This window comes from Abramis brama (genome assembly GCF_963993115.1).
Source record: "Abramis brama genome assembly, chromosome: 13".
NCBI lineage: Eukaryota > Metazoa > Chordata > Actinopteri > Cypriniformes > Leuciscidae > Abramis > Abramis brama.
This window is the reverse complement of record NC_139975.1, coordinates 9,280,645-9,307,661: the sequence shown is the minus strand read 5'-3', so window position 1 is coordinate 9,307,661 and position 27,017 is coordinate 9,280,645. Positions and strand designations below refer to the sequence as shown.

General features: G+C 38.2%; 2 protein-coding genes across 4 annotated transcripts in view; one reads left to right on the top strand and one right to left on the bottom strand.

Moving 5' to 3' along the window:
• pdlim7 (PDZ and LIM domain 7) overlaps positions 1-3,312 on the top strand; it is a 41,865-nt gene extending 38,553 nt beyond the window's left edge. For all 3 annotated transcript variants that reach the window (XM_084132207.1, XM_084132205.1, XM_084132206.1), the window contains one exon: positions 1,432-3,312. In XM_084132207.1, coding sequence (XP_083988333.1) covers positions 1,432-1,518 — 87 coding nt within the window. In that variant the 3' untranslated portion in view covers positions 1,519-3,312. The remainder of the gene's footprint in view (positions 1-1,431) is intronic.
• A 2,955-nt stretch (positions 3,313-6,267) lies between these two features.
• The window catches only part of unc5a (unc-5 netrin receptor A), a 183,232-nt gene continuing 162,482 nt past the window's right edge, over positions 6,268-27,017 (bottom strand). The window contains exons 12-16 of the mRNA XM_084132204.1: positions 23,333-23,566; positions 12,653-12,802; positions 9,638-9,802; positions 8,704-8,882; positions 6,268-6,580 (exon numbers count right to left, since the gene is read on the bottom strand). Of these exons, the coding sequence (XP_083988330.1) occupies positions 6,415-6,580; positions 8,704-8,882; positions 9,638-9,802; positions 12,653-12,802; positions 23,333-23,566 (894 nt within the window). The 3' untranslated portion in view covers positions 6,268-6,414. The remainder of the gene's footprint in view (positions 6,581-8,703; positions 8,883-9,637; positions 9,803-12,652; positions 12,803-23,332; positions 23,567-27,017) is intronic.

The following is a 27,017-nucleotide window of genomic DNA, read 5'->3' as shown; positions in this document are numbered from 1 at the left end:
CCTGACCTGCAATTTATTATTTGTATTATTTTATTAAATTAATAAATACATATCTTACTATTGCATTAATACATTCTATTGTACTGCAAAATGAAAAAAAAAAAATATATATTTAACAATCATAATAATAATAATATATTGTCTTATAATACAATGTGTTATAATAAAAGTATTAATAGAATTGCTATTGTTATTGTTTTTGTTGTTGTTATTATTATTATTATTATTATTAATACCAATAATAATATTTACTTTTTTATAATTAAAATTGTATTTTATTTTATTTTATTTTACAGAACAATGGTAAAATTACAATACTAACATTTGGTTGTCTAAATTTGCTTTCAAACATTAAACCATTGAGCTTTTATTTTTGGCGTAAACCACAGAGAGACCTTAACGTTTCTCTTTGTTGACAACAACAGATTTATAATGATTCTCTTTACGAATTGGGGAAGATGGTTGGCGCACGTCGCGTTCCCAAATGCAAGTGCTGTGTGTTTGAGTCGCTTATAATTTGTTGAGTAGCATTTACTGTGAATCGAAACTGAAAATGAACCCAGTGCTGTGCTTTACTCTGAAACATGCAACGTATAATAATAATAATAATAATAATAATAATTATATTATTATTTCATCACAACCATTGCGATTTCATGATTACACTAAGCCATATATCATTCTCATAACCATGGATTGTCTAAATTCATAAAGTTACCAGGCAGCTGGCGAGTAACACTGTTTCAACAGCGGCTCGCATGTGGGGCTGAACCCTTTGAACCCTGGCTAACATGTTAATAGTGTCCCACAGATGGCAGCACCGTCAGAGGCAATCCGTGCATTAAATAAATGTATTAGAAAATGTAACCTTTCACAGTTTATTGGTGTTGATGGACTCACTCTGCTCCCTTTGGTTTTTTGATCATCGTTCTGAATCTGATCCAGATGTAGTCTTTGACAAAAACGTGATTTTTTTCCCCCAGCTTTTTTATTTTAATGAAACACCTCTATTCAAATGTCGATTAAAAAAAAACAATGCATGAAGCTAAAATAAAAGTTTTTTGTTTTGTTTGTCTAAAAGCAGAGGCTCTGTCCTTTCTTTTGACATTGCATGTTCAGATATTCATACAATAAAATATTCTGGGGGCCTTGAAACCTTTGTGAAAATGATACAAAATGCTGGCGGTGACTGGAAACTTTTTTTCATAAACGCCGGTGGGGAAAGAGTTGATTTCTTTAAAAAAATCTTACTGACCCAAATGCTCTCTAGAATTCAAACATTTCGCCCCCTAGTATTATTGGCTTCTAGCAAGTAGCAAATGATGAATCGCAGCTATTGAATAGCCCTGTTGAATAGTCACTTTGCATTGGCTCCATGACTGAATAAGAGTTTGATTTCCACTGTTTAATCCTCATTTTTCATCTCCTCAGATCTGTCAAATCAATCTAGAGGGGAAGACGTTCTATTCAAAGAAGGACAAGCCACTGTGTAAAAGCCACGCTTTCTCTCCGCTGTGAGGCTCTGCTGTTCTTCAAGGAGGGGCCGGAGCGGAGACTGGGGGGTCTATAGCTATGCCAAACAAGACCAACTACTTTACTTGAAGCCTGTAACATATGGCTGACTGACAGAGTGATGGATACAGCAGCTCCACTGGCTTTCACCGGCTGTTATAGCCCGCTTCGATCAGCATTCACTAAGAATGTATCATTCAGCAAAGCACGGATCTGAATTTTCGGTAGCTTGCTACAGTAAGCCGACAGACCGGCCTCAGTTTTGCTGTTACGATGCCAGTCATTCAACTGGAAAAACGGCTTATGAACTGTTAGAACCAACAATGGCAGATGTCAGAATGGATAACAAGGCATTTTGGATGTCCCTCCTCATCCACCTCCACCTCCAAAAGTACACCTGCAGTATTCATGATGCTTCGTAAATCCAAAGATATTACACATTCTTACTTATACGGCTCACTTTACTGTCACATTTTAGGTAGATTTGGTTCGTTTCAGTATTTCAATACTTGTGAGGTCATATGTCACCCCTTTTTATATTGCATAATGAAAATTAAGCCATTTGTAAGAATATTAACATTTTTTATGACTTCATTTCCATGACAGTTGTGCACATTTTCCCTACTTGTGTCTTTCTAATTACTGTAATGCAATAAAAAATAAAAAAAATAAAGTATTTATACATCATGATTTATGCCTTTTATGCTTATTTTAATACAGCAAAAAAAGTAAATCGCCATTAATAAATAAAGGGAACGTGATTATCATGAAAATATTGTCAAAGCGGAAAAGTATTTTTCTTTTGATTTTGGTGTAAAACGTAATGTTTTTTTTTTATGAGATTCATCCATCTCTTCTGCACTTTGATGTATATTTATTATCCAAAGTTCTGTCCTCTCTTTTGTCACAACAAAGCATTTTCCATGCAATGAGTAAAGCAATCTAGTCGTACTCCATACAATCCATTTTGTAGGCTAAAGCATTGGGCATGTGATCTACTCAGACAGGATCTCAAAGTGGCCCCTCAATCCTCTAGATGCTGTGCAGCCTACTTTTTTGCTCTGCCTGATTTGCTCTGCCAGGGTACTTAAGGTAATGGCAAACCACAGAGGAATAAAACGCCCCTGGCAGCTACGCTGAAATACATTAGCACTGATTGCATGAGTTCCATCCTGACCCAACCAATGGTCTCTACATGTCTTCAATACTAAATACCCTACATTCATCTGTTCTAATCAGACAGGTAGTTTGAATTAAGAAAAGGCCCGTGATGCCATAAAAACGGTTTGCATTGGCGTAACTGGATCCTGCAATTTTGTATGGTAACTGAGTCACTTCTAGTGTTTGCTCGCTGTGTTATTTAAAGCTTTGGCCAGTGGTTTCCTGATTTTAGATATCACCAATATGTGCATAATCTCATGCCATTTGGGCAGTAACTCATCCAAACATAATGGCTCTTTTTTAGAGATGCTGCCCAGAACATCATTCCCTTATCGCAATCTCCTGCGCTCTAATCGGAAGAAATGCAACCCTCCAATATCCTGCTCTTAGAACGCTATATATATTTGAGGCAACAGCTCAATTTTTATACTTTTGTTGTATTGACAGTGTATGTATCAACTATCAAGTGCATTTTTTTTTTTTATTGCTTTGCAGCCTTTAACTATTGTGTGTCAAACTGCTGTATTCTGTGCAGAGGTTTATATGTCAGATGGTGCAAATCATTTATAAAGAAATTGTGCTAGAGACACTTAGTCAATAAATCACCTGCATTCATGTTGCGGTGTGCTGACTTACTCATATGAATGGCAGTGTCATTGGGTTTTCTGCATGTATTTGAATTCTGAAGGCTACGGATTGAATCCTTCTGTGAGTGTTAAACTGAAGAGAGTGCCTAGCATAAATCAATCGACTCCACTTTTAACAATATATAATTTATTTACATCCATTTTAGGTTCAATTACTATACATACCTTTTCTGAAATTTCATAGAGAGATATATACATAAGGCCAAGTAAATACTTGAAAGCACTTAGAAACGAATTTCCAAAATTCTACCCACAAATCCATATCATTGTCCAAAAAGTACAGGAAACCTTCTGCGGAAGAGGGCTTCCTATTACCACAAAATCATCGACGACAATTTACATCGACAAGAAAAATGAAAAGTAACTTTACCAAAAAAAAAAAAAAAAGAATAATAATAATAATAATAGAAAAGAATTGTACAATTGCATAAGCGCTGTGGCATGTAATAAATACAGCATTCTGACTTGCAGAAAGGCAAGGAACATTGAATTAAGAAATCGAATTGAAGAACATTCACAGGTACACAATTCTACGTTTCTCAGTTCAAAAAGAAACTCAGTGGAAAGAAATAGCACACTCACACATTCATTTACACAGAAAAAGCTATGAATGAGGCTGACAAAATGTACAGTCATGAAAAGAGATCGGTGGTTCTTTTAGTGAATATCACGGCATCTGCTTTATTCAGTGTCAGTCGCTGACTTCTTTTGGTGAGCTCAGAACGAAAGACTGCTGGAATGATTTTTATGTCAGTGAGAAGTATCGACATCAATGAGAAACTCATTTTGCTGCGCACTCTGTAAAGAATGTTTAGAAATGCGCAACATGTCCGTTTCAACTGAACTGTTTGTAAACCTGAGTGTTAGGAATCTGACCATTTTTACACCAATCCTTGTCTAAATACTCTGACAGAAGTGTAATTTACCGGTGCATCTGTTTTCTCATGACGTAGAGTTGAGATTTCGTAGGAATCGAAGAACTGATTACCCATAAACCAACAGCCTCAGGACGAAACAAAGCGGCGGTGAACAAACTCATGGCGAAAACAGTCTAAACCTCAAACACTGCAGAAAGAATGAACTCAGTGCTATATAACCAATGAACAGTAGGCAAACACTTCACAGGTTATACTTTGACAAATGTTACGTCAGTTGTCTTGTCTTTTTTGGCTTGTTATTAAAATATCATTTACAATTACTTTACAAAGTGCTGTATTACATATTTAAATCGTTTTACCAGTGAAATGCTCAAAATGAAAAGTTAGCATGAGATCTTGAAAGAAAAATAGATAAGAGTGTTGAATATAGGAATGTTACTTGTACTCGAAAAACAAAAAACACAATCGGCATAGATATGAAAGAAATGCTCCAGATGGCTCATACACTTTGGTTGCGCAGAGATGCGTCATATGAAAAGTAGGCTACTTATCTACAAGACTTTCATAGATAAAAAAAAAAACAAAAAAAAAACAAGAGAGAGAAATATCTGACTGGTTAATTGATTTACGAAAACCACCAAGGGAAACCTTAAGGAAACATAAGGTAGAAAAAACATGAAACAAAAACCCATAATGTGCACAATATGGCATTTGAGAACTTGAGTTCTCTGTTAGCTGAGTGAAACAGGCCTTGCTGTGGAGAGAATGTGCCGGGCTCCTCCAATCATCTCTTCAGACGTGGCCGTCATTACCGCTCAAGATGAAAGCGGACAATTTGTGATCCACAGTTACTCACAAATCCTCCTTCATTTGGAACGAAATACTCTCACATTCAAAAAAAATAAGAATCGGACAATCTTCAAACTGTGTAATGCACATTCATGGCGCCAAACGCGGGGCTCTACAGGAATTTAGAAAAGCACGAAAGCTGCTGAGTGTCGATGAAGTTTTCTTGGATGGAACATTTGCTTTTTAAGGGTTGATGAAAATATTCTTTCTCCTACGAATAAGAATTTGCCCTGAAGCCAAAATGGCTTTCTGAGAGACATTGACTCATTAAATATGAAGGAGAGTAGCAATGAAACATTTGGTAGTATTGCATTTTCTGTTTATAAAAGAAGAAAACATTTTCGACGGGAAACTTTTGTTCTTCCTCCTTTATAAACGAAGAATATAAATTCAAAAGATTTCATCATTCTAGACTTGAAGGGGTTTCATTGACATGAAAAATGCTTTGCAGAAGATCTGATCTCAAAAGTCTGTTGAAAAACAACAACAAACGTGAAGTTTTTCAAAACCGTTATGAACGTTTGAGGTCCCTGATCACCCAATCCCAGATGTCTTTTCTTCTAAACAGCAGCTAAACATCCACAGAATCCTGTGCTTATTTACGGATTATCCACCCGGATGGGAACATATATCGTTTCATTGAGGTGAATTTTGGACTTTATGGCTTCATGAAGTCGAACAGACATGTTAAGTGCACACGGGCAGAGGAACAAGTGATGGCTCTTACCAAAAACGTTTCGCTTCGTTAATGTTTTTGACCTGAAATTTAGCAAACGCTCAAAATTTTTAAATGCTTTGTGAGGTAAGAAACGAGTCGGCCAAAGGAAATTGTCTTCGATATGTGTGTTTGCATATTGCTAAATGGTACACATTTACAAAATGCATGTCACAAATCTGAATTAGTCCGCGAAATATTCACCTTGCCTATATTTTTTCCACTTGATATCTTTCAAAACGATTCGTTTTAGTTCCCAGTCTGATATTAATATATCAATGTGCCTAACACAAATGTGGTTAGAAAGTACATATTGGTCAGTGATTGAGGGCAGGACCAGAATCATAAAATCTGGGAGTTTCTATACACCATTATTTTCAAAACAAATGGATTTTTGTTCTGAGAAAGGGGCATTTGTCTCAGTCACAGTACATCTAAAAAGCCCTGCCAGGTTCCTCCAGAGCCTGGTCTTGTTTTTTTTATTTATTTTTTTCTTCATTTTATTCCCTATTCACTGGGGAAGTGGCCTCATATAGTTGGGTAAACCCTGTTCTTTGATTTGTTTCTCATCTCTGGTGGGGCGGGCAGAGGGTTGCGTCCTCCCCCCCACCCCATCACTCGGAGACGGCTGCTCTGCTCCAGTTTTAATGTGTCAGCACTCCCCGTCTGACACCAGGAATATCATGGCCTCCTGCTTGCCAATCTCAGCCATCACAGCGGCGAGCTGATTGAGATTTCCGCTGTGGAAGTGCTGGGTCTCCCATAAGTCCAGAATCACTGATGTGGGGCTCGCTTTGGACGCGAAGAAACTCATGTGCCTGGGGAGGGAAAACAGAGGAAAGGAAATTGTCAGAATCTCACTGCAGTGTGGATAGACAGAGCGATAGGTGTTGTATAACACGTGTTGCAGTTTATTTTCCACTTCCATGTGCATGTTGTTATTTTTTATATTCTTTGTTAAGATTATTATATTGTAAAACTATTAAAATAATCATTATTGATATAGAGTCTTACATTGCATTGCATTTAAGCATTTAGCAGACACTTTTATCCAAAGCGACTTATAAAAAAGGGGCAAGTCTTAAGTCTTACATTTAATTTTCCTTTATACATTTTAATTGAAACATTTGGCTGAACTTTAACTTTAAAGTTAATATAGGATTTGTTGAACTTTTTTCTTCATCAAAATTAGTTTGAGACCAAACAATAATTGGGGGAAAAGGTAACACTTCACAATAAGGTTCCATTAGTTAACTGCATTAGTTAACATGAACTAACAATGGAAATTCTTCTAAAGCATTCATTAATATTGGTTAGTGTTAATTTCAACATTTAATAATACATTATTAAATTCAAATGTATCTGGTAATATTATTTTATAGACTTCAGGCATGTTGAACAGTTGTATTTGTATTAACTAATTTGAACAAAGATTAATAAACACTATAACAAATGTATTGCTCATTGTTAATTCATGTTAGTTCATGCATAAAAAAACAAAAAAAACAAACTCATTGGAATGGACCAAATATTAATATTATTTAAATTGTAAAGTACAACTGTAAGCAGGATAGCATTTTGTTGTACTAAACAGAATATCCAAATTAAACACACCAATGAAAAACATTGTTAATAATAGGCTGTGTACTCTAAACTGTAAAATTCTACACTGTATGTTTTATCCACTATCACAGAAAACTTTCTGCACTTTTACATTTTCAAGAAAACATCACTTAGGATGATTTATGAAGGGTTTTCCTCATGGGGACCAAAATTGTGGGGACATTTTGTCCATACCTAAAACACACACACACTTAATTAATTATATGACCTGGACATTCACTTGGCTAGCCTTCTGTTTTTCCTTTATAACCAGATATAGAAACTAAATTAGAAATGCAATGAATTGCTTCAAAATTCATTGTATATGTTTCATTGTAAAAAGCTAATCAGGATTGACGGGGAGTCATAAGTTATTATTCCCTGAAATAACATAAAAAGCTTCTCTTGCATTGTAAACTAATATATCAACCTCACTGTCACTCCATTCTCCAAGCGAGAGTGGAAAATCTATGTGCACTGGTCCAGGGAGACACATTAGCTGGACATAGTTACTCCACAGAGGAATATAAAACAATGTTTTCCTCCTCTTCTCCATTCCAATATACTAAACCAATGAGCGAATGCTCAGTTCATCAGAACACATGCTTTGTTAACTCTTGAACTAAAGCAGCCCTGCATTTTCATTTGATGAATTATCTTCTGTGGGTCTCAGTCCTCTAAAAGGGTAAAACCCAGGTTGCATGTGACCTTTTCCATTGACCAGGCTGAACCTTTCAGATCAAAGCTAATCAATAAGAACAAAGCAACCCCTTTTTGCAGCGTATTAGATGTTGCGAGATGCATCTCCCGAAGGAAGCTGAAGTGGGTTGTTCGATCTAACAGCCTTTTTCTGGACCTCAAATGCCTGGGGCTTTAAGTGTTGTTTTCTGCATGCGCTCTGTTCTCAGCGAGAAAAGGTTTACAGTCGGGGGGGTTGTATTCTCTAGTAGTGCTTTTCTACTTAGTAGTATAGCTATTAGTAGGATTCTGCTCTTTTCCTTAACTAAGTAAATGAAAATTGATCGTGTTGGGCTAGTGTGCTAATTAAACACACCACAACACTTCAAATTGTAATTAATTGGAGCAAGTAAACATTATTGGACAAATGAAGTCTGCCCATTATGTTCCATTACCTGGAGGAAGTTCAATGGGACAGTAATTAAATCACTGCCTTGCAATTTCCTGTAGAAGTCTGTGTTTAACATGCAAGTAAAGAACCGCACCGAGACAATCTGCTATATCGTAATATTTCGATAATATTTCCATGACCATAATCCTCAGATTTTGTTAAACAGGATCCATTCCCGATCTTAGAGATGCTAAGAGATCCTACATGTACCTGTCAAGCTTCAGTCTCTGGGCCAGTAGTCTCCAGTCTGCTCCGTTGGGACAGGGGGTGTCCAGACTGCTGCAGATCTTCTGTCGGATGAGATAAGGGATCTGGAATGCGCTCGGACCAGCCAGGGCAGGGGTGCAGTTGTCCATTAACAGGAAATCAGAGTCCAGTGGTCTGATGTCCTGGAGTCAAGAACAGGTCAACCTCATGTGTTACTCATTCTAAGTGGACAGGGATTTTTATCTGAAGATCTATGGTCTTTTTCAGGAGAATCGTTTATTAAAATCAGACAGTTCAATTGAACTGAAAGGTTTTCAAAGAGGTCCTTTGAGAAATGGTTAAAATATGCATGTGTGTAGACAACAGTTCAATATTACACTTTATTTTGATGTTCCTCTATTTATTTTTTATATATATATATTTTTTTTAAATATGAGGGAATAACAAAACATTAAACTTGGGTAAGGTATTTATCTGACAAAAGTACAACATAGTTATTAATATTTCGTTTGTTCTCTCATATTGGCATTTCTATGTTTGACAGCCTGGCCAAAAATGATGTCCACATAATGTGGCCTGTTTCGCATTATCACAAAAAAAAAGGACTCCAAGCACAGCTATACAATATGCTAACAAAATGTAACAAATATCTTGAACATAGAATAATATTGTATTTATTGTATGTATTTATATTGTATAAAGGGTTATGTCGTGAATTTTTCTAGGCCGGAATTCACTTTTGGCCACTACGGTAGTTGAGCTAGCTTTTGGAGAATGATTAAAAAGAATTGTTGGTGTGCGCATAATACAGCGCCAATTCATTTAAATTCAAAAATACACTTCTCATTTTAAACTACATTCAAAAAAATCACAATACATCTCATCTAGCAGCTTTATAGTGTGGTAATACTACAGTCTGTACTGGTATATCAGTCACCTTTGAGATGTTGAAGTCCAGTGTGAAGCTCTGCCCCTCTCCTTCGACCTGCCACACACACAGCGTGCAGCTGAGATCACAGGTGCTCAGGCTCTGTCTCTCCAGTGTGAAGGTGCAGTGCAGGGTCCGCTGAGACCCGCTCCAGATGTGGTAGAATGGGATCTCCTAAAGGAAAAATAAAACAATCAGATTGTTCATAATAATGTATCAGTTCTGAAATCTACTCTCAGTATCCATCCATCCATCCATCCATCCATCCATCCATCCATCCATCCATCCGGGTGTAAACACGTAGCCACTAGTGCTCATTGAATACATGAGAGGTAAATATCAGATGAAACAACAAATATTCCAAGGCACTCGCATGGTTATACATAAAAAGCCTTTAATAAACTAGGCCAAACCATTAAAATTTGCATGCGTGTGCATCGTTGCTGTCAAGCCGAAACGCGTTGACCAACACTTTGAATGTTTTAGCACAGTATATTAAAAGATTTTTACGCCTAACCACGCAAGTGCCTGTGAATTTTTGTTGTTTCATACACACACATATACATACATGCATACATGCATACATACATAAGATGATAAGATACCATTAGATTTTCGCAACACAAGAAGTATGCAAAAGTTGCCTGATTTTGGCAACCTTTGGCAAACTTTGCATTTGACATAAACTTACAAGAACAATTCTGTCACTCGGTAGATAATACACAGCTTCCGTTGCATTAAAAGTTCTGCACTCGCAAACAATAGACCCAGCTGAATTTGACGGTCAGTCAAAGACGCAGACAAAAGAAAAAAACACCTGGTGATTTATGATGCAGTGGCTGCCGGTGCAAGTCTATGAAAGCTTTTCTAAATCTATTGTAGTCGACATTTTCAAACAAAGCAGAAAAAAATAGTTTCTTTGTCTCTGACAACGTCCTTAAAAGTGAATTGTTCACAACAGGGGATTTGGATTTAATTTATGAACGAGCACAATTCAGTAGCTAGAACAGATATGCCTGCATATCCACAGTCAAATAAAATAAGAACATGTATTAAAACAATACATTGCCTGTCAAACAAAACACGTTCAGAGCGTCAGTCTGATTTAACTAAATATTTAGCTTTATAATACGCTCGTCTCATATTGTCTTATTAATTGTGCAGAGCGACACAAAAACAAAGATAAGCACATGCTATTTAAGACTGCACATCAATCATGAACCAATCAAACAGCAAATCAATAAAAGCCTGTGTTATCAGAGAATATGCAGTACCTCAGTTTACTCTAATGGGGGAGCTGTTATACAGACTGAAAAGTCTGTGGGGAAACCAAGCCAAGCAAAACACTTATATAAAAAATAGGGGACGTTCAGGTGAGAAAATGTTTCCTCTATGCACATTTGTGCTGTACCACTGTTAGCTGGCATCTTTAAATCCTCTGAGGAGCTTTTTACGCCAAGATTCCTCCAGAATCCAGAGACGCTCCTCTGAGGCCCATGCATCCATGGATCCAGGAAGGGAAACACAAGAAAAATCAGGTGCTGCAGCCTTGAGAATTTACATATTGGTCTATATTTAATTTCCTCCACTGGGAGAGAGTCCTGAGATGGGCAGAGTGTTGAGGAAGACATATGAGAAAACTGCACTGCTCTCAATCCTTCTTTACCCAGGAAGCCGTTAACTCGTAGCCAAGGCCGTGCATGTTATTAAGAGCAGACGTTCTAGGGTCCCTGCTCACCAATTCACCCTATAATGGGCTTCTTTAGCATCCCTGCACGTTCAGAAATACTCTAATGAGGCGAAACCAAAGAAATTTCCAATTACAGCAATCCGAAGGACATACCAGATCACACACCCTGTTAGAAAGCTCAGAGCGGCCACAGAGCACACAAGCCCTTAAAATTCGCCCCCAAGAAAAATAACTTGGCTAGCTAACTCTAACTCACTCAATTAAGTTTGAAAAGACTTTGACAACAGAGAACAAAAAACAAACATAACATTTGCAGTACATGTTACAGATGCAAACAGATAAAAATAGAGGGAAAACTGCACAAAGCAGAGTGGCAGAATAATGCCAGAACAGTTTAGGTGGTTGCTACGTGGTGTCTTACGTGTTCTGTATGGATGTTAGCAGGTTGCTAGGACTAGGAATGATTGATTCTTAAATATGTATGCAATTTATTTGCCTATTTATCGTGTTCAAGGCATTTTCTTTTTATATTTAATGTTTAATTAATACATTTAATATTTGAGGTTATGGGTTTTGAAAAACCATTAACCCCAAGTAGGAGCGATAGCAATAAATACACTTTCCCCATAAAACACCATTTAAGGGAGAGTTTTCTCAAAAATTAAAATTCTGTCATCATTTACTCACCCTCATGTTGTTCAAAACCCATAAGATCTTCAAAAGACGAAGGAAAAACATACAGAGCAGCAGCTTTCGCAAAACGACGTGTGTGTGTGTGTGTTAGAAATCAGAAATGGCGAGAACATTGCGCTTGGTATGTTTTTCGTCTTCAAATTTGGGTCTTCAGCCGACAAAGTTTAAATCCCGTCTGGCTAGAGTGCTTCCAATAATGTTTACGCATTAAGTCAGTAGGCAGAGAGTAGGCGTCTTTTATGGCTGTCAGAACACATTTGACCACATGAGCGTCTACACTATGAAAGCAATCCGGTCAAATGTTTTCGACTACCTCTGGAGGTGGTCGAAAGTGGACAAGCTCAAAAGGTTTTAGATCCCGTTTACACCTGTATTTAGCGTCGCCCACCTGTGATCCGATCGACCAAAACGCATCGTAATACCAGGTGTAAACAGGACCTTTTTAGTTCTATGTTACCTGGACTTTCAAATGGACAGACAGAAACCAATCAGGTTTCATTAAAAATATCTTTATTTGTATTTTGAAAATTAACCAAAGTCTTTGAGTGAGTAATTGATCACACATTTTTCATGTTTGAATGAACCATCCCTGCATTTCAAGAAGCGCTGCGAGAGAGAGAAGGTGTTGTATAGAAACCCACCTGATAGCCGGCGAGTAGTTTGCTCCTCCAGTGCGCCTGTGGCATGTCGTGAATTGAGAGGCGGAGGTTGTGGTAGCTGTCTTTGAAGAGCAGGACGTGAGGCTCGTCAATCAGTCGACCTCCCAGCTGTCTTTCCATCTGCATCACCTCCTGTGGAGCAACACGGCACAGCACAGTCGGTCAGGCTACGGCCCTCATAACCCCGTTACTTTCCCCCTACGCTCCTTTAATGTCACGCCAAGGTCAAGGCAACACTGGCAAATGCACTACAAATCCAAGGGTGCTGCAGTAATGAAGGTCTGGGCTGAGCTATTCGTCAAGCGCTCATTGTTCGTGCATCAAAGATTCGCTTAATTTCATTTCTGCGGCTGTGCCAGGAGAAATTTGTACTCGCACGTCTAATGTTTTCGTCTCAGTGGGGTTGGTACGGCAAGGCCATTTGTTGCCATCAGAACAGCCATCTGGAATTAGGTAATAATATCCGCGCACATCCTGGCTGATCTATCAATTCTTTTTCAGGGCACATCTCTCATGCTAAAGCAGTGCGCAGAGCAGAGAGGTCTCTGAAAGCCGAAAGACTCCCATCAAAGACCTCTGCTCGCACAGAGGAACTACAGCTCAAACAATATGATGAATTGGACGCCGAGGTTAGAGGACTGGCAGACCTTCCCAATCAGGATAGCAATCTTTCATAACACTCAAACTTGCTAACAAAACAACAGCACAAATGTAAGGACTAAAGGAACACGAGACAGGTGAAGCGTTCCTGAGGAGCGAGCTGCGGTGTCTATAAAAGAAAGGTACTTGAACGAACAGACAACAAACGAAGGAGAGAGATGGGGGGTGCGGTAATTACCATATGTTTGATTCTTTTCTGTGTGATTGTGGATGCACATGAATTGTGTTTGAGAGCGCTTCTAATTAAGATGGAGAATCTCAGTGATTTTTATCTGCACATGAACGATTCAATTTTCTGCACTCTTTACCAAGTATCGGCAGGCCCAGTTTCAATTAAAATGGTATAGAACCTGTTAATTATTCATTTACAATACTTGCTGTACAAGTACCATATTATCTGCTTAACTACAGTTTCAAAAGTTATCTATCTATCTATCTATCTATCTATCTATCTATCTATCTATCTATCTATCTATCTATCTATCTATCTATCTATCTATCTATCTATCTATCTATCTATCTATCTATCTATCTAAAATTTCCCTCACGTTGTTGAGCTTGTCACAATGCATCATGTCTGCCTTAGAATTTGTCCAGAACAAAGTATCTTACAAAAAGTTATTACAAAAAAGCTAAAACTAAAAATTTAATAAGCTTTATCTCCTGTCCCAGTGCAAAACACCATTTTATCTTTTTACAGACCACAAGTGCTTTCATGGGAGACAATGAAAGTAGTTTAAACCATTTTTATTATTAGAGCCAGAAAGTTAAGCTACAGTCTCTCTCTATAAGCACAGTAAAGATAGAGACGTTGTCGTCTTTCATGGTTAAGCGGCCCAGCCACAGAGGTGAATTTTAACCCAAAAGATTAGAGGTCAATGTTTATCTCATTCCATTAGGTCGTACGTCAGTCAATGGCCCTAAGTGCACTAGAATCTGAAGAGGAATATAATCTCTCCTTCACGACAAAAGATATTTTATTTAGACTACAAGCATCTAATTTTATGTTCTTGTCTTAAACACAATCACTTTATGGGCAGAAATTAGCATTGCAAATTGGCACTTGCAGACTATGATCTTGATTCTGACCTATCAGCACATCTAGCTGCCTAGTACTGGGAGACACCGAAGAGCTTGCCAATTATCCCATTATGAAGAACTAAGAGCATGCATACCAATGCAGACACAGTCCAGCCTGTGTCTACCCTACGTATATTAACAAGGCCAGCTCAAAATGATGAGCAGAAACATGTCAGTCTTGGCCCGCCGCTGCTGCATCCCAGCCAAGAACTGAGCTTGCCATTTGTGTGTTTGCTTTCAACATATGTCTCAGGCTGAGGGAATACTGGCCTTGTTTACACCCCATTGTCTTGTTAATAAATTGTCACAGAATTTCATTGAAACAATCAAACAATTCTTTCCTTCATTGCAAAAAGCACTTGACTGCATAGACCGCACAGAAGTTAAGCAGACCCTTATAAAAAAAAAAAATTTACCTTAGAAACAATACACCATAGATCCTGTATTTGTACTGAAGTAAAAAAAGTGGTAACAAATATATGGGTCAATGACGTGATGCCTAAATTTTCTGTCCGATTGCATTTTTTCAGGCAAAAATGTGTTTAAATGCCTAAAAAGATACTGCATATTTGTAGTACCTCTCCCATGTATGTACTCACTTTAACTTTTCAAAAACCTTTACCTATTTATTTTATTTTTTTTGTTATTTAAAGTGTCAAAACATCATGTGGTGCGACCGTCCGGCCATAACTTCTGTTTTGAAAACATCTTTGAAATTACTCTGAATTTATTCAAATTTATATTCTGCACTATTTGGCATGATTTCCAAAATGTTTTGTAATCCTTTAAAAAAAATTCAAAGCATTTGCATTTATATTTCCATCATAATATACAAACAAACTTTGTCCGATGATGTGCATTTTATGAAATATCATGTGGTGCGACCATCAAGGAACTACCATTTTGGGACTTATATGTTGAAAACAAACTATTCAAACACAGGAAGTTACATCATAAACCAATTTACCAAGGACCCATGGAAGCAGCAAGCAGGTTTGTAATTCTCTCAAATTGGAAAAAAAATAAACCTTTGTAATAGTTGGTATGTAGTTGCCAAATTTGGATGTCATGTGGTATGACCTCAAAAAAAAAATTATATTAAAAGTTATTTCTACAAATATATATTTTTATTATAAATTTCATAGTGACCTTTTTTGGCAAGCTAGCTTGTTTTGTTTAGGTGGCCAATTCTGTGCCTGTAAATTATGACTGAATTTGAAAATATCATGTGGTGCGACCAAATATCATGTGGTGCGACCACTGCAGATTGTTTTCAATGATAGATATATGTCCTAGATTGGCAGTTTTATGCTTTTATATTCAATTGACGGTTTATATAAAAAAAAAGCACTTTACTTTAGTATCATTTGGAATAGATTTTTATGCAATTTGGGATATTTTTTTATATATTTCAGACAGTTTATGTTTACTCTTTGTACAATATGAGAAAAATGCACAAGTGAAGTTATCATGGATGAAGACAAGATGGTGATGACTTAGCCATATAAAATACTTCAGAATAAAAGGACTCTCTATTTTTTTTGACAGTGTCTTTAGATATTAGACTTTAGAAAAAGTAGGACGAAGACCACCCTCTGACTTTTTCTTACTTACTAGAAAACCGAGAGCCGGAGCAAGAGAGGGTGAAAAAGAGCGTGAGGGAGCGATATAATACAAAAAAAGGAATGGAGAGGAGACAGAGGCAGCTTAACACTGGTGTCTTCGGGTCAGAAGAGTGGTAAGCTTTAGAGAGACAGATAACAGGATTACGGGAAGCATGGCCACAGTCCTCACGAGCCCACAAACCCTTCATCCTCGCAGGCCCGGACAGCTCCTGTGGTGTGCTGAGCCGGGCTCTGACGGACTAGTGCTGCACTCCATTTGGGAATACAAGAGACTCTTATATAGTTTATCTCCCCTCGCCGTCTTTGACAGAAGGAGGTTAGATGCTCAGCCACAACTCACATGCTACAAATGCTCCTCCGCCAAACACACACAAACAGAACATTTAAAAGCAATTCAGGCAAAAGGGCAATGTGTTACCAAAGTTCACGGTAACCCAAACTTCCATTAAGATAAATCACTTAATGCAACTCTCAGAAGATTAAACCACAGTGGTCAAAAGTTCAATTTGTATTTTTTTTTTTTGCTAGTGTGCTCTGGATAGTTGCTAAGACGTTGCTCTATGGTTGCTAGGATGATTTGCTGTTGCTATACTGTTCTGTTTTTTTTGCTAGAATGTTGCAAAGTTTTTGCTATGGTGATTTGTGCGGTTAAAAAAGAAGTTATATATCCGAGTTTGCCATTTACAGGTTTGTACGGGTCGTTGCTGATACGGGTCGTTATGAGCAATAGTAACAATGATGCTTCCCTTGCACACTAATAAATTCCTTCAAGTAAATCTATCACAGAGCTATTAAAATAAAAAGATATTAAACAGGAATGCAGAGTGTGGTCTATCCATTTTGTCCCCATTGGCTTGCCAGTAATAGGATACAAGAAATAACCCATCATACCGTATAAAATTGAAATGAGCACGCCATAAATTAACAACCACTGAGACAAGTTTGTTACGCAACATCTTAAATCAGTGAACTAAATAAAAGGCTTTGATTTTAATGACAGTATAGATCCGTTGTAATAGAAGATTTCTTTCAGTCTTTAACAACTTAATCTCAACTGTCTCACGGAGCATAAAGATATGATAGCTTAACAGAGTGACTGACATTGACTAATTTCCGCCTGGTATCTTCCACGACTTCTCAGCCGTGAGAAAACAGACCTTGCACTTTCTGAGCTGATGAGCAAGTCAGAAAAGTCAGAATAGAGATCTGAATGATTGAGGCAAACATTTCACAGATGTAAATCATCCAGACATATGTCTGTGAGTTTTCTCCAGCTGGTGACGAGGCTATTTTTCTCTTTTTCTCTCGCTCTCTCTCCCAGCCAACACCTCAAACATTTCCTCCCTTGCCTCCTCTCTCTGATTAAAAACTAAAAATGCGAGCGATGTGCGAGCTGCTTTCCAAACAAGCATGCCAGAGAAACAACTTTGACTAATCAGAGCAACAGTAAGTAACACAGAGGCTTTCTTTCGTCGTCTCCTCTCGCATTGTCAAGTGAAATGTCTTGTCAGTGATCAAAGCCGTGCACCATTTTGGTTTCTCCCCTGTAGCGTGAACGCAAGGCCATATGTGCAAATTATGCTCAGACGTTAGACGAAAGGTCAAAGATGAGAACGCTCGCTCTCCCTCTCTCTCTATTTGTTTCTAGCCCAGTCAGCAGATAGAAAACACCAGACGTGGCTCCTCAGACATTTGGCTACTTGTCTGGAAGGTCCGGAGGGAGAAGAGAATATCACACAGCTCTTGATTAAATGTGAACATCATTTGGAAAGAGGCACCAAAGGTCATCGCTCATCCATCTCTGAAACGAGAGGATATTTTACAATCCACTGTCTGGTGACAAGCCTGATAAACCAGTGAACCCAAAACGTTCCTCTGCTGGTGCTTCAAACTTGCTTCGGAACATGTTGATGCTATAATCTGGATCTTTATGCTCTTTCTGCAGTGGTTGCATACACTGCCAATCGTGATTTGTTGAAAGGTCAAGTGCTATGGTGAGATCACATTAAGAATGAAAGGGAGCCAGGTTTACAGTTGGAGGTCAATAACTAACCACATTAAAGGAAGTGTCTCAAACAGGTCCTGTAGTAGAGCTTTAGGAAGGTTGGCTATGACGTGTCCAGCTACAGTAAAGCCAGCAGTGGAGGCACTTCTGTAACAGACCGTTGTACATTAAATATTCACAAACATATTGAACGCATCTCTGCTGAAATGTCACTGACTCCCAAATGTCATATTTGTGATTAAAGACAATGACATTATTTTAATGTGGTTTAATTGGGAGATTAAATATTGCTGTTGATTTAGGCACAAGCAAAACTCATGACTGAGAAAGAATGAATGAACAGGAAAGAAATAGTGTTTAGAGAAAGGAAAAAGTATTTGTATAGAGCGACAATTTCTTAGCTTAATGGAAGTGTGACAACCATCGGAAATAGCGGTATCTTATTCATTGGTGGCGCATTACTGTGTTTCAAAAGTAACGTAGTAGCCCAGCGGCAATCAAAATGCAATTAATATTCACCCAAGATGATGGTGGAGAAAGACACACACACACAAAAACAATTCATCTTTGTCATGAACAACTCTTCTAATACTATGCTAATTCTGAAATCCTCTTCTGTTATCAGCAACGATTAGCATAATAATTCCATCACAATAAATCAGCCTCACATCTTTGAAGGAAAGTCAATCATGGACTTGGATGTAGTTCTCAGGGGGTGAAGTACCTGTCAGACCACAAACACACTTTACACGAGTTCACAAATGCTTGGCCAATGCATTGCAAGATTGCAAACACATTGATTTACATGCATTCTTGCATCAATGTGGCGGATAAAAACCCTCAGTAATAAAAGCAGTTGATGTGAAAGAGAAAACTGGCCGTAGACTTTTTACGCTAAATTTTACGTTTGTTTAAAACATTTTTAAATAAAAAAACTTTTTGACCCATGATTTTTTTCATGAACCTTCCTGTTGTTAGTGATTCCTGTATGAGGAGTTTAAGAAATAATTTTGTTGTGATTTGCCAAAGAACTGATTCAACTAAATGAACTATATGCAAGAAAAATATCTAGCCAATTAAACATTTAAAAGCAGAGTAAAACAAGAAAAATGGTTCTACATTAATTAATTTAGCAAAGCAAAGAAACTTAAATGGTTCAGTAGTGCTGCAATTACAGTACACACTACAGGCACTTTTACTAAATTTAAAAATCGATATATCAAGGTTTAGCATGAAGCGTTTGCATTCACATACTTGCATAGAGTTTGCATCTGGCCTTAGGAACAAAAATCATCTCTCTTTTCATACCGACAAAGATCAGCATACAGTCCAATCGACTCCCCGCTAAACCCCCCTGTAAAAAACTCCCTGTCCTATGAGGACACTGTGGCTTACCACAACGGTCTGTGCATTTGAGGGGAGTGAAAATGCAAATGGAGTGGATTCATGGAAAGCAGCTCTACACGAGAGCACGGCATGACTGAGTCTGTCCACGTATGAAGGTTCCCCTGGAGCAGCCCACACCTGATCAAAGGCAAGGTTAGTATGAAAGGAGGTCATGGGTTGAAAAAGCATCTATATTGGCAGCTCAACACCCTGGCTATAGATAAAAGCACATCCCTCATCCACACCTGCAATCATTAAACAACAGCAACTGGTGTGAAATAAAGAAATACAAAAGATATAAAAAGGGCTTTTTGGGGGGGACAAATCACCACTTCAACACTTCACTTTAAAATGACAGAACAGTCAGCGTTCTCGTGAACCCTTCGAAGAGAATTGGAGAGGAGGTGCTCACATCCATCATAGGCTGGAGCACTTCTCATCTCTGCATGGCTAAGAGCTCATTTTAAACAAACTGGGCAAATTCCTGGCATCTCTTTCGCAATCTCTTTCCCCTGTCAGCCTACCCTAGCGGGGCCCAGCGGGCAGCTTTGGGTAAGGCAGGTCATTCTTTCTGGCAGGCTCTCAGAGGCTGGAGTGGGCAGAACAGGGAACGGGCCCTCTTACTTTGACAGTGAGAGCCGAGCGGAGCTCAGGGGCCACGGCCAGAGTGTCTCTCCTTTTCATTTGCTAATTAAGGATGCAAATGAAATCTTAACAGTCTGCTCAGACGTGCTCCTCGAGGGAGGCTGCTTTGGCATTAGCTCTTGATTATTCCTGATCTGTTAGGAGGGTAGCAAAAAAGAAAGAAAAAATTAAATGCGCTGATGAAAAGAAAAAGAAATATGTATATTTGTATACTACTGTGTGTGTATATATATAAATAATATAAATAATATAATAAAAATAATTCACATTTTGCAGATTCTGCAAGGTGTATGTAAACTTTTGACCATATATATATATATATGGATATGGTCAAAAGTTTACATACACCTTGCAGAATCTGCAAAATGTGAATTATTTTAACAAAATAAGAGGGACCATGAGCAGTTAAACTGGGTTAAAATATGCAAAAGATGCTGGAAACCAAAGAATTTGCAGGACCTGAAGGATTTTTCTGAAGAACATTGGGCAGTTTAACTGCTCAGAACAAAAAGGGACTCACGAACAACCATCAAAAAAACACACAAAAAAAAAAACAGCCGTGGATCATCCAGGTAACGACACAGTATTAAGAATTAAGAGTTATTTTTTATAAATTCAGCTATTTTTTTTTGTCTTGTGGACTATATGTAAACATCTTTTACAGTGAGGAAAATAAGTATTTGAACACCCTGCTATTTTGCAAGTTCTCCCACTTGGAAATCATGGAGGGGTCTGAAATTGTCATCGTAGGTGCATGTCCACTGTGAGAGACATAATCTAAAAAAAAAAATCCAGAAATCACAATATATGATTTTTTAACTATTTATTTGTATGATACATCTGCAAATAAGTATTTGAACACCTGTCTATCAGCTAGAATTCTGACCCTCAAAGACCTGTTAGTCTGCCTTTAAAATGGAGCTGGACAGCTCCACGGGAGGAGCTGGTCAATGACCTGAAAAGAGCTGGGACCACCGTTTCCAAGCTTACTGTTGGTAATACACTAAGACGTCATGGTTTGAAATCATGCATGGCACGGAAGGTTCCCCTGCTTAAACCAGCACATGTCAAGGCCCGTCTTAAGTTTGCCAATGACCATTTGGATGATCCAGAGGAGTCATGGGAGAAAGTCATGTGGTCAGATGAGACCAAAATAGAACTTTTTGGTCATAATTCCACTAAACGTGTTTGGAGGAAGAAGAACGATGAGTACCATCCCAAGAACACCATCCCTACTGTGAAGCATGGGGGTGGTAGCATCATGCTTTGGGGGTGTTTTTCTGCACATGGGACAGGGCGACTGCACTGTATTAAGGAGAGGATGACCGGGGCCATGTATTGCGAGATTTTGGGGAACAACCTCCTTCCCTCAGTTAGAGCATTGAAGATGGGTCGAGGCTGGGTCTTCCAACATGACAATGACCCGAAGCACACAGCCAGGATAACCAAGGAGTGGCTCTGTAAGAAGCATATCAAGGTTCTGGCGTGGCCTAGCCAGTCTCCAGACCTAAACCCAATAGAGAATCTTTGGAGGGAGCTCAAACTCCGTGTTTCTCAGCGACAGCCCAGAAACCTGACTGATCTAGAGAAGATCTGTGTGGAGGAGTGGGCCAAAATCCCTCCTGCAGTGTGTGCAAACCTGGTGAAAAACTACAGGAAACGTTTGACCTCTGTAATTGCAAACAAAGGCTACTGTACCAAATATTAACATTTTCTCAGGTGTTCAAATACTTATTTGCAGCTGTATCATACAAATAAATAGTTAAAAAATCATACATTGTGATTTCTGGATTTTTTTTTTTTTAGATTATGTCTCTCACAGTGGACATGCACCTACGATGACAATTTCAGACCCCTCCATGATTTCTAAGTGGGAGAACTTGCAAAATAGCAGGGTGTTCAAATACTTATTTTCCTCACTGTATGTAACATATCTTATTCAGGACAGTACTAAATTCTGGCGAGCCCCGGTTGAATGTGCATACATTTCACTAAAACTTTTTCTTAAAAACACTAAAAAAGAATTTCTTTCACAGAAAACAAAACATTTCCATGCTCTTTTCCATGAATTTACATTAAATGCATTGAATCATCCTCTAATTTTCTTTTTTCTGTGTTCCACAAAAAAAAAGGGAAACAATGAGGGTGAGTAAATGAGTAAATTAGGTGAACTATTCCTACTACGCACTTGGTCCTTTCGGCAGGGTAAAAAGGGACTGCGATTAAGAGACAGAAGACAAATTTAGGTAAACTATTGAAGGGGAAAATCTGGAATACTTAAATCTGGAATATACTCTTCAGTATATCTATATCTTTTTGAGTGATTTGATGAGTGATTTACATATATGGTTGACAATTAAGTTATTAATGAATAATCAATATTTTTCCTTCTAAATATCAAAAGTTGAATGACTTCTCAGGCTCTCAGAGATAAAATCATGAGATTTTACTTTGTTATACAAGTTGCCAGTGTGATTACTGAAATGTTCTTTTCATGTATTCTCTACTGTCTGTATTTGATATCTGAAAATATATCAAATATTTTTTCAAATATTATAGCAAATAATAATAAATAAACTTCTTTAACGTCTCAATACATCCATCTGGTTTTCTAGGGTGCTCTGACAGCTATGGTCACAGGGGTCATGGAAGTCTATAGTTTAAGGGACCCTTTCTTTGTCAAAGCCTTACTTTCCAGTTAGACTAAAGTGTCCTTTCCTTGAGAGAAAGAACATATTCTTGATGTTTTGAGAATACTCTTTATAGTTAGAGCCTTGCTAAATCCAACCTTGAAGAAGCTGTGTGTCGGTGTTTGTGTTAGTCTTTTTTGGTTACAGGTTAAGGAACAACTGCATTATTGGAGATTGACTGACTTCTTGTTCTGGACAGGCTGGCGCCCAGCAACCCAAATTGGCGACCTGGAAGGTCACAACATGCCTAACTGTATATGTGTGGAAAATTACTATGTTTATCTATTTCTTAGCCAATCAGAAACTGCAACCTGAAGCAAGGACGTAGCTTAGACCTTGGTGTTGGGTATAACTGCTGTGATCTTTGTAACTGGGCAGCATACACACTCCTTATGAGTATTGAATTTGACTTCTGCTGATGAAACTGCAAACTATCTTCAGTAAAACTTTTCTTCAATGTATTATAATTCTGACTCCGGGTCTTCATTCATCATATCTCGTTCTGGGTCTTTGACTGTAAATCCCCTTACACTATACAACTGGCATAATTGCAAGTACATTTTGAATTCACCTTTAGTAGGTCCTGTGTGTCATCCATGCAGTAGATGCGGATGTTGTATTCCAGCGTGGAGCAGTAGGCGGGACCAAACAGCAGCAGTTTTAGGCGTTTAGCGGCAGCCATGCTGAGGGACTCCCCGACCAGAGCAAAGCGGCCCAGCTGCTCAGTGAACACCCGGCACGTCTCCGCCTCCAGCTGGCAGTAGTACGGCTCCGACACCACTTCCTCACCAAGCTGAAGTACATCCTGAGGAGCCAATGAGAAAATGACAGGGGTCAGAGGGGAGGGCAGAGAGCAACTGTGTCAGCGAAGTTATTGGAGAGATGGCCAACTCCTGCCCTGAGGATATTCGGTGTCAGATTGTAGATACAATGAAGTGACTAGGGTGAGAAGAAACTGAAAGATCTGCATAATGAACTGTGTTCTGTGCTCTAATGAGACACTAATAGCAGGAGTTCATCGTGAATCTTCATACATGGTAGTGCCTACTAAGAGATCAGAGCTTCCCTTTCTTTTCCTTACAAGCAGGGGGGAGGAAAAAATCTACAGCTCAGATTCTCATGTGAAGGAAAAAAGGAGCAATTAAAATAAATAAATACAAACAAACAAAAAAGTATGCATTTATTTCACCATTTCTGGTTTGTAAAGAGAAAACTAGATTTTTACATTTTACTACATTTGCTGGTTAATCTGTTCATTTTAAATTGTAATAATATTTCACAATGTTACTGTATTTCTGATCAAATAAATTCAAGTATTTGATCATAAATACAGTAACATTGTGAAATATTATAATAATTTTAAAATGACTGTTTTCCATTTGAATATATTTTTAAATGTAATTTATTCCTGTGATGGCAAAGCTGAATTTTCATCATTACTCCAGTATCACACGATCCTTCAGAAATCATTCTAATATGATGATTTGATGCACAAGAAACATTTATTATACCTTTATTATAGTGTACTGCTTATTATTTTTGTGGAAACCAAGATACATTTATTTTTTATTTCTGAATAGAAAGTTCAAAAGAACAGCAATTATTTGAAATAGAAATCTTTTGTAACATTTTAAATGCAATTACTGTCACTTTTGATCAATTAAATACACCCTTGCTGAATAACGTCTTTAAAAAGAATGTCCTTATTATTTATTTTTTTACCCCAACTGAATGGTATAACTTGTGAATGGTATAGAATGTGGGGGGGATTGATTAATCAATCAATCCTCAAAAACTGCATGATTTATTCCTGGTTCAATTTATTTTAAGATAAATGTTAAATTACTTCATCCATTGCAAAGCCAAAACCAATCCTACTTCATTTTGCAACCCCATTGTTTTGTGTTAATCAATTAGTGACTTTGACACTTTTGAAGTGCTTCTCTACTAATAACCAGGAGAATAAACTAATTAACAGGTTGCCATGTGCAATATGGAGCTCGTCAGGGCATGGCAAGATAATTCCTTTAATTGGATGTACGAATCCTGACTAACATCAGAGATGTCTTCAAGTGTGCCTTGTATAGACTAATACAAAGAAAATGTATTAAAAACACGAGAAAAGGCATTCTTGTCAGAAAACGTGAATCTAGCAAAGGCCAACACTATTGTGGAGGGAACATGCCATTTTCCTCACAGTCTCCGGTCAGATGCAATCACATAATGGCTCCCCAGAGTGGCTTTAATTAGAGAAAAGGCAAGTGGGATATGTGGCGACAGAACCTTCTGCAAGAAGCTCACACACCGTCTCTCTCACTCACACCATTATCTAATCAAATACAGAGAGGCGGCCCTACTGTCATGCACCTCGGGATCTGGGCCAGGAAATTACATCAGGCAATCAATAAAATAAACCACTATCTTCATCAGTGAAATTAGTATTGGCACAAGCCGTTTTCTATTTGACCACAATGAAGTCTAATTTTTTTCCCCATTATAATTTTTTTTTTTTAAATGAAAAAAAAAAAAAAAAATCATCCTGCGGTTCGATAACGACAGAGACTATATTTCATTCTCTTCTGCTCGCGTTTTGCTGATCTGCGTCCTCTGGAGAAATTAATTGCTGCGAGTCTGTCTGCCAAGGCTCCTTCCAGGACAAACTTCCCTGTGTTTTTTTCCTCTTTTGTCTGCTGTACCTGGCCAAGAACGGCGACCTGCCGCCGATGGGCTATATTTGGGGCAGGGGATGATTAAAAGTGCTGCTCTACCCTCTGTCTAAGACAGGCCTATTCATTCTACTGCCGCCCCATTGCTGCCACACCAAGGAGCCTGAATTATTTATGCACAGTATCAAACATGAAAGAAGACCTTCACTCTCTTCCTCCGCCCTTCCTTCCTAGGTTCCTCCTCTTCCTTGTCTCTGCGCCTGATGTAACTCGCAACGACCCGGCGCGGTTCAGTGCAGATTTGGAAAAGCCATCAGGCATAATGAAGGACTCACCCCGGCTCAATTTAAAGGTGGGTGCTGATGACCATGGGATGGAATGAGGTAGAGATCCATACAATTAAATGGAGATTAAATGTGAAGGTATGAGAGATAGGTGAAATGAAGAGTGCGCTGATGGAGACACTTCAGGGCTTTATTGTCTGAGAGGCTATTTGAAATGATTATGACGATACAGCCCATTTGCCTCCATAAGATATTCAATTCAGCAGCAGGATGGTGAGAGAGAAAGAGATGGGAAAGGGCAAGAAAGGTGAACGTAAAGCATGAGTTCCTCCTACATACAGTTCAAAACTAACGTATTTATTTATCTCTTGGAGCTGATGGAATTTGTTCCTGTAACTTCACATGGGGTCACCATGTGGGGTTGGTTTCACAGGAGAAACTTCTACAAAAGCGGGTAAATCTGCACAAGAATGTCAGATGTAATTTTCAGCACCCCCTGCATATTAAAATAAATTAAACTATATTTTGCATAAAGTTGTTTTATTCCCAAGTACATTTTCTTTCCCAAACTACAAATCTCAATAGTCTACTGTAATGAAATCTATAGAAAAGTCATTAAAGGGGACATATCATGCCAAATGCACTTTTTTAGCCCTTAAATGCATTTTGTTGTATATTTGGAGTGTTTAGAAGTACAGAAAATATGAAATTATTCTCTTCAGGTGCTTCGTTGATATCTTTATATTTTGTTTTTGTCATATTTTTCAACCTGTTCTGACTTTTCAGTTACCTATGACGTTTTTTGAACTATTACGTCACAGTATTTGCAGCAGAACTGCCAAATAAGGACATTGACTTCCGGCCCAACACTTCGAGCAATCCGCCATTTTTATTTCTCGCTGCAATTTTGTAGTCCAAGCTAAAGGATGTAGAAGTTACGAGAGGGTAAGTTAAAATGTTCGGTTGTTGGATGTAGTAACCCACACGCTTCATTACACCGTCTAATGTAGATGAACTGCCGCGCGTGACAGGGCGCATGTTTAACTGAAAGAACGAGCAGAGAGAGAGACTCGGTCGCGCGCGCGCTCACTCTCTCTCTTCAGAGCCAGGCGAAAGTGTAAACAAGACATCACCGTCTCCAAACTAGACGCTGTCTTGCTCTCTCTCCCTCGCAGTCACACATATTAATCAAAATAAATCGACACGGTGGTAAAAGGTCGGAAGACCAAAGTTTCATGTGTAAATACAGTACACACCATTGCAATACATCCATATGAAGACGTTGTTCTACAGGTTCGTCGTCTTC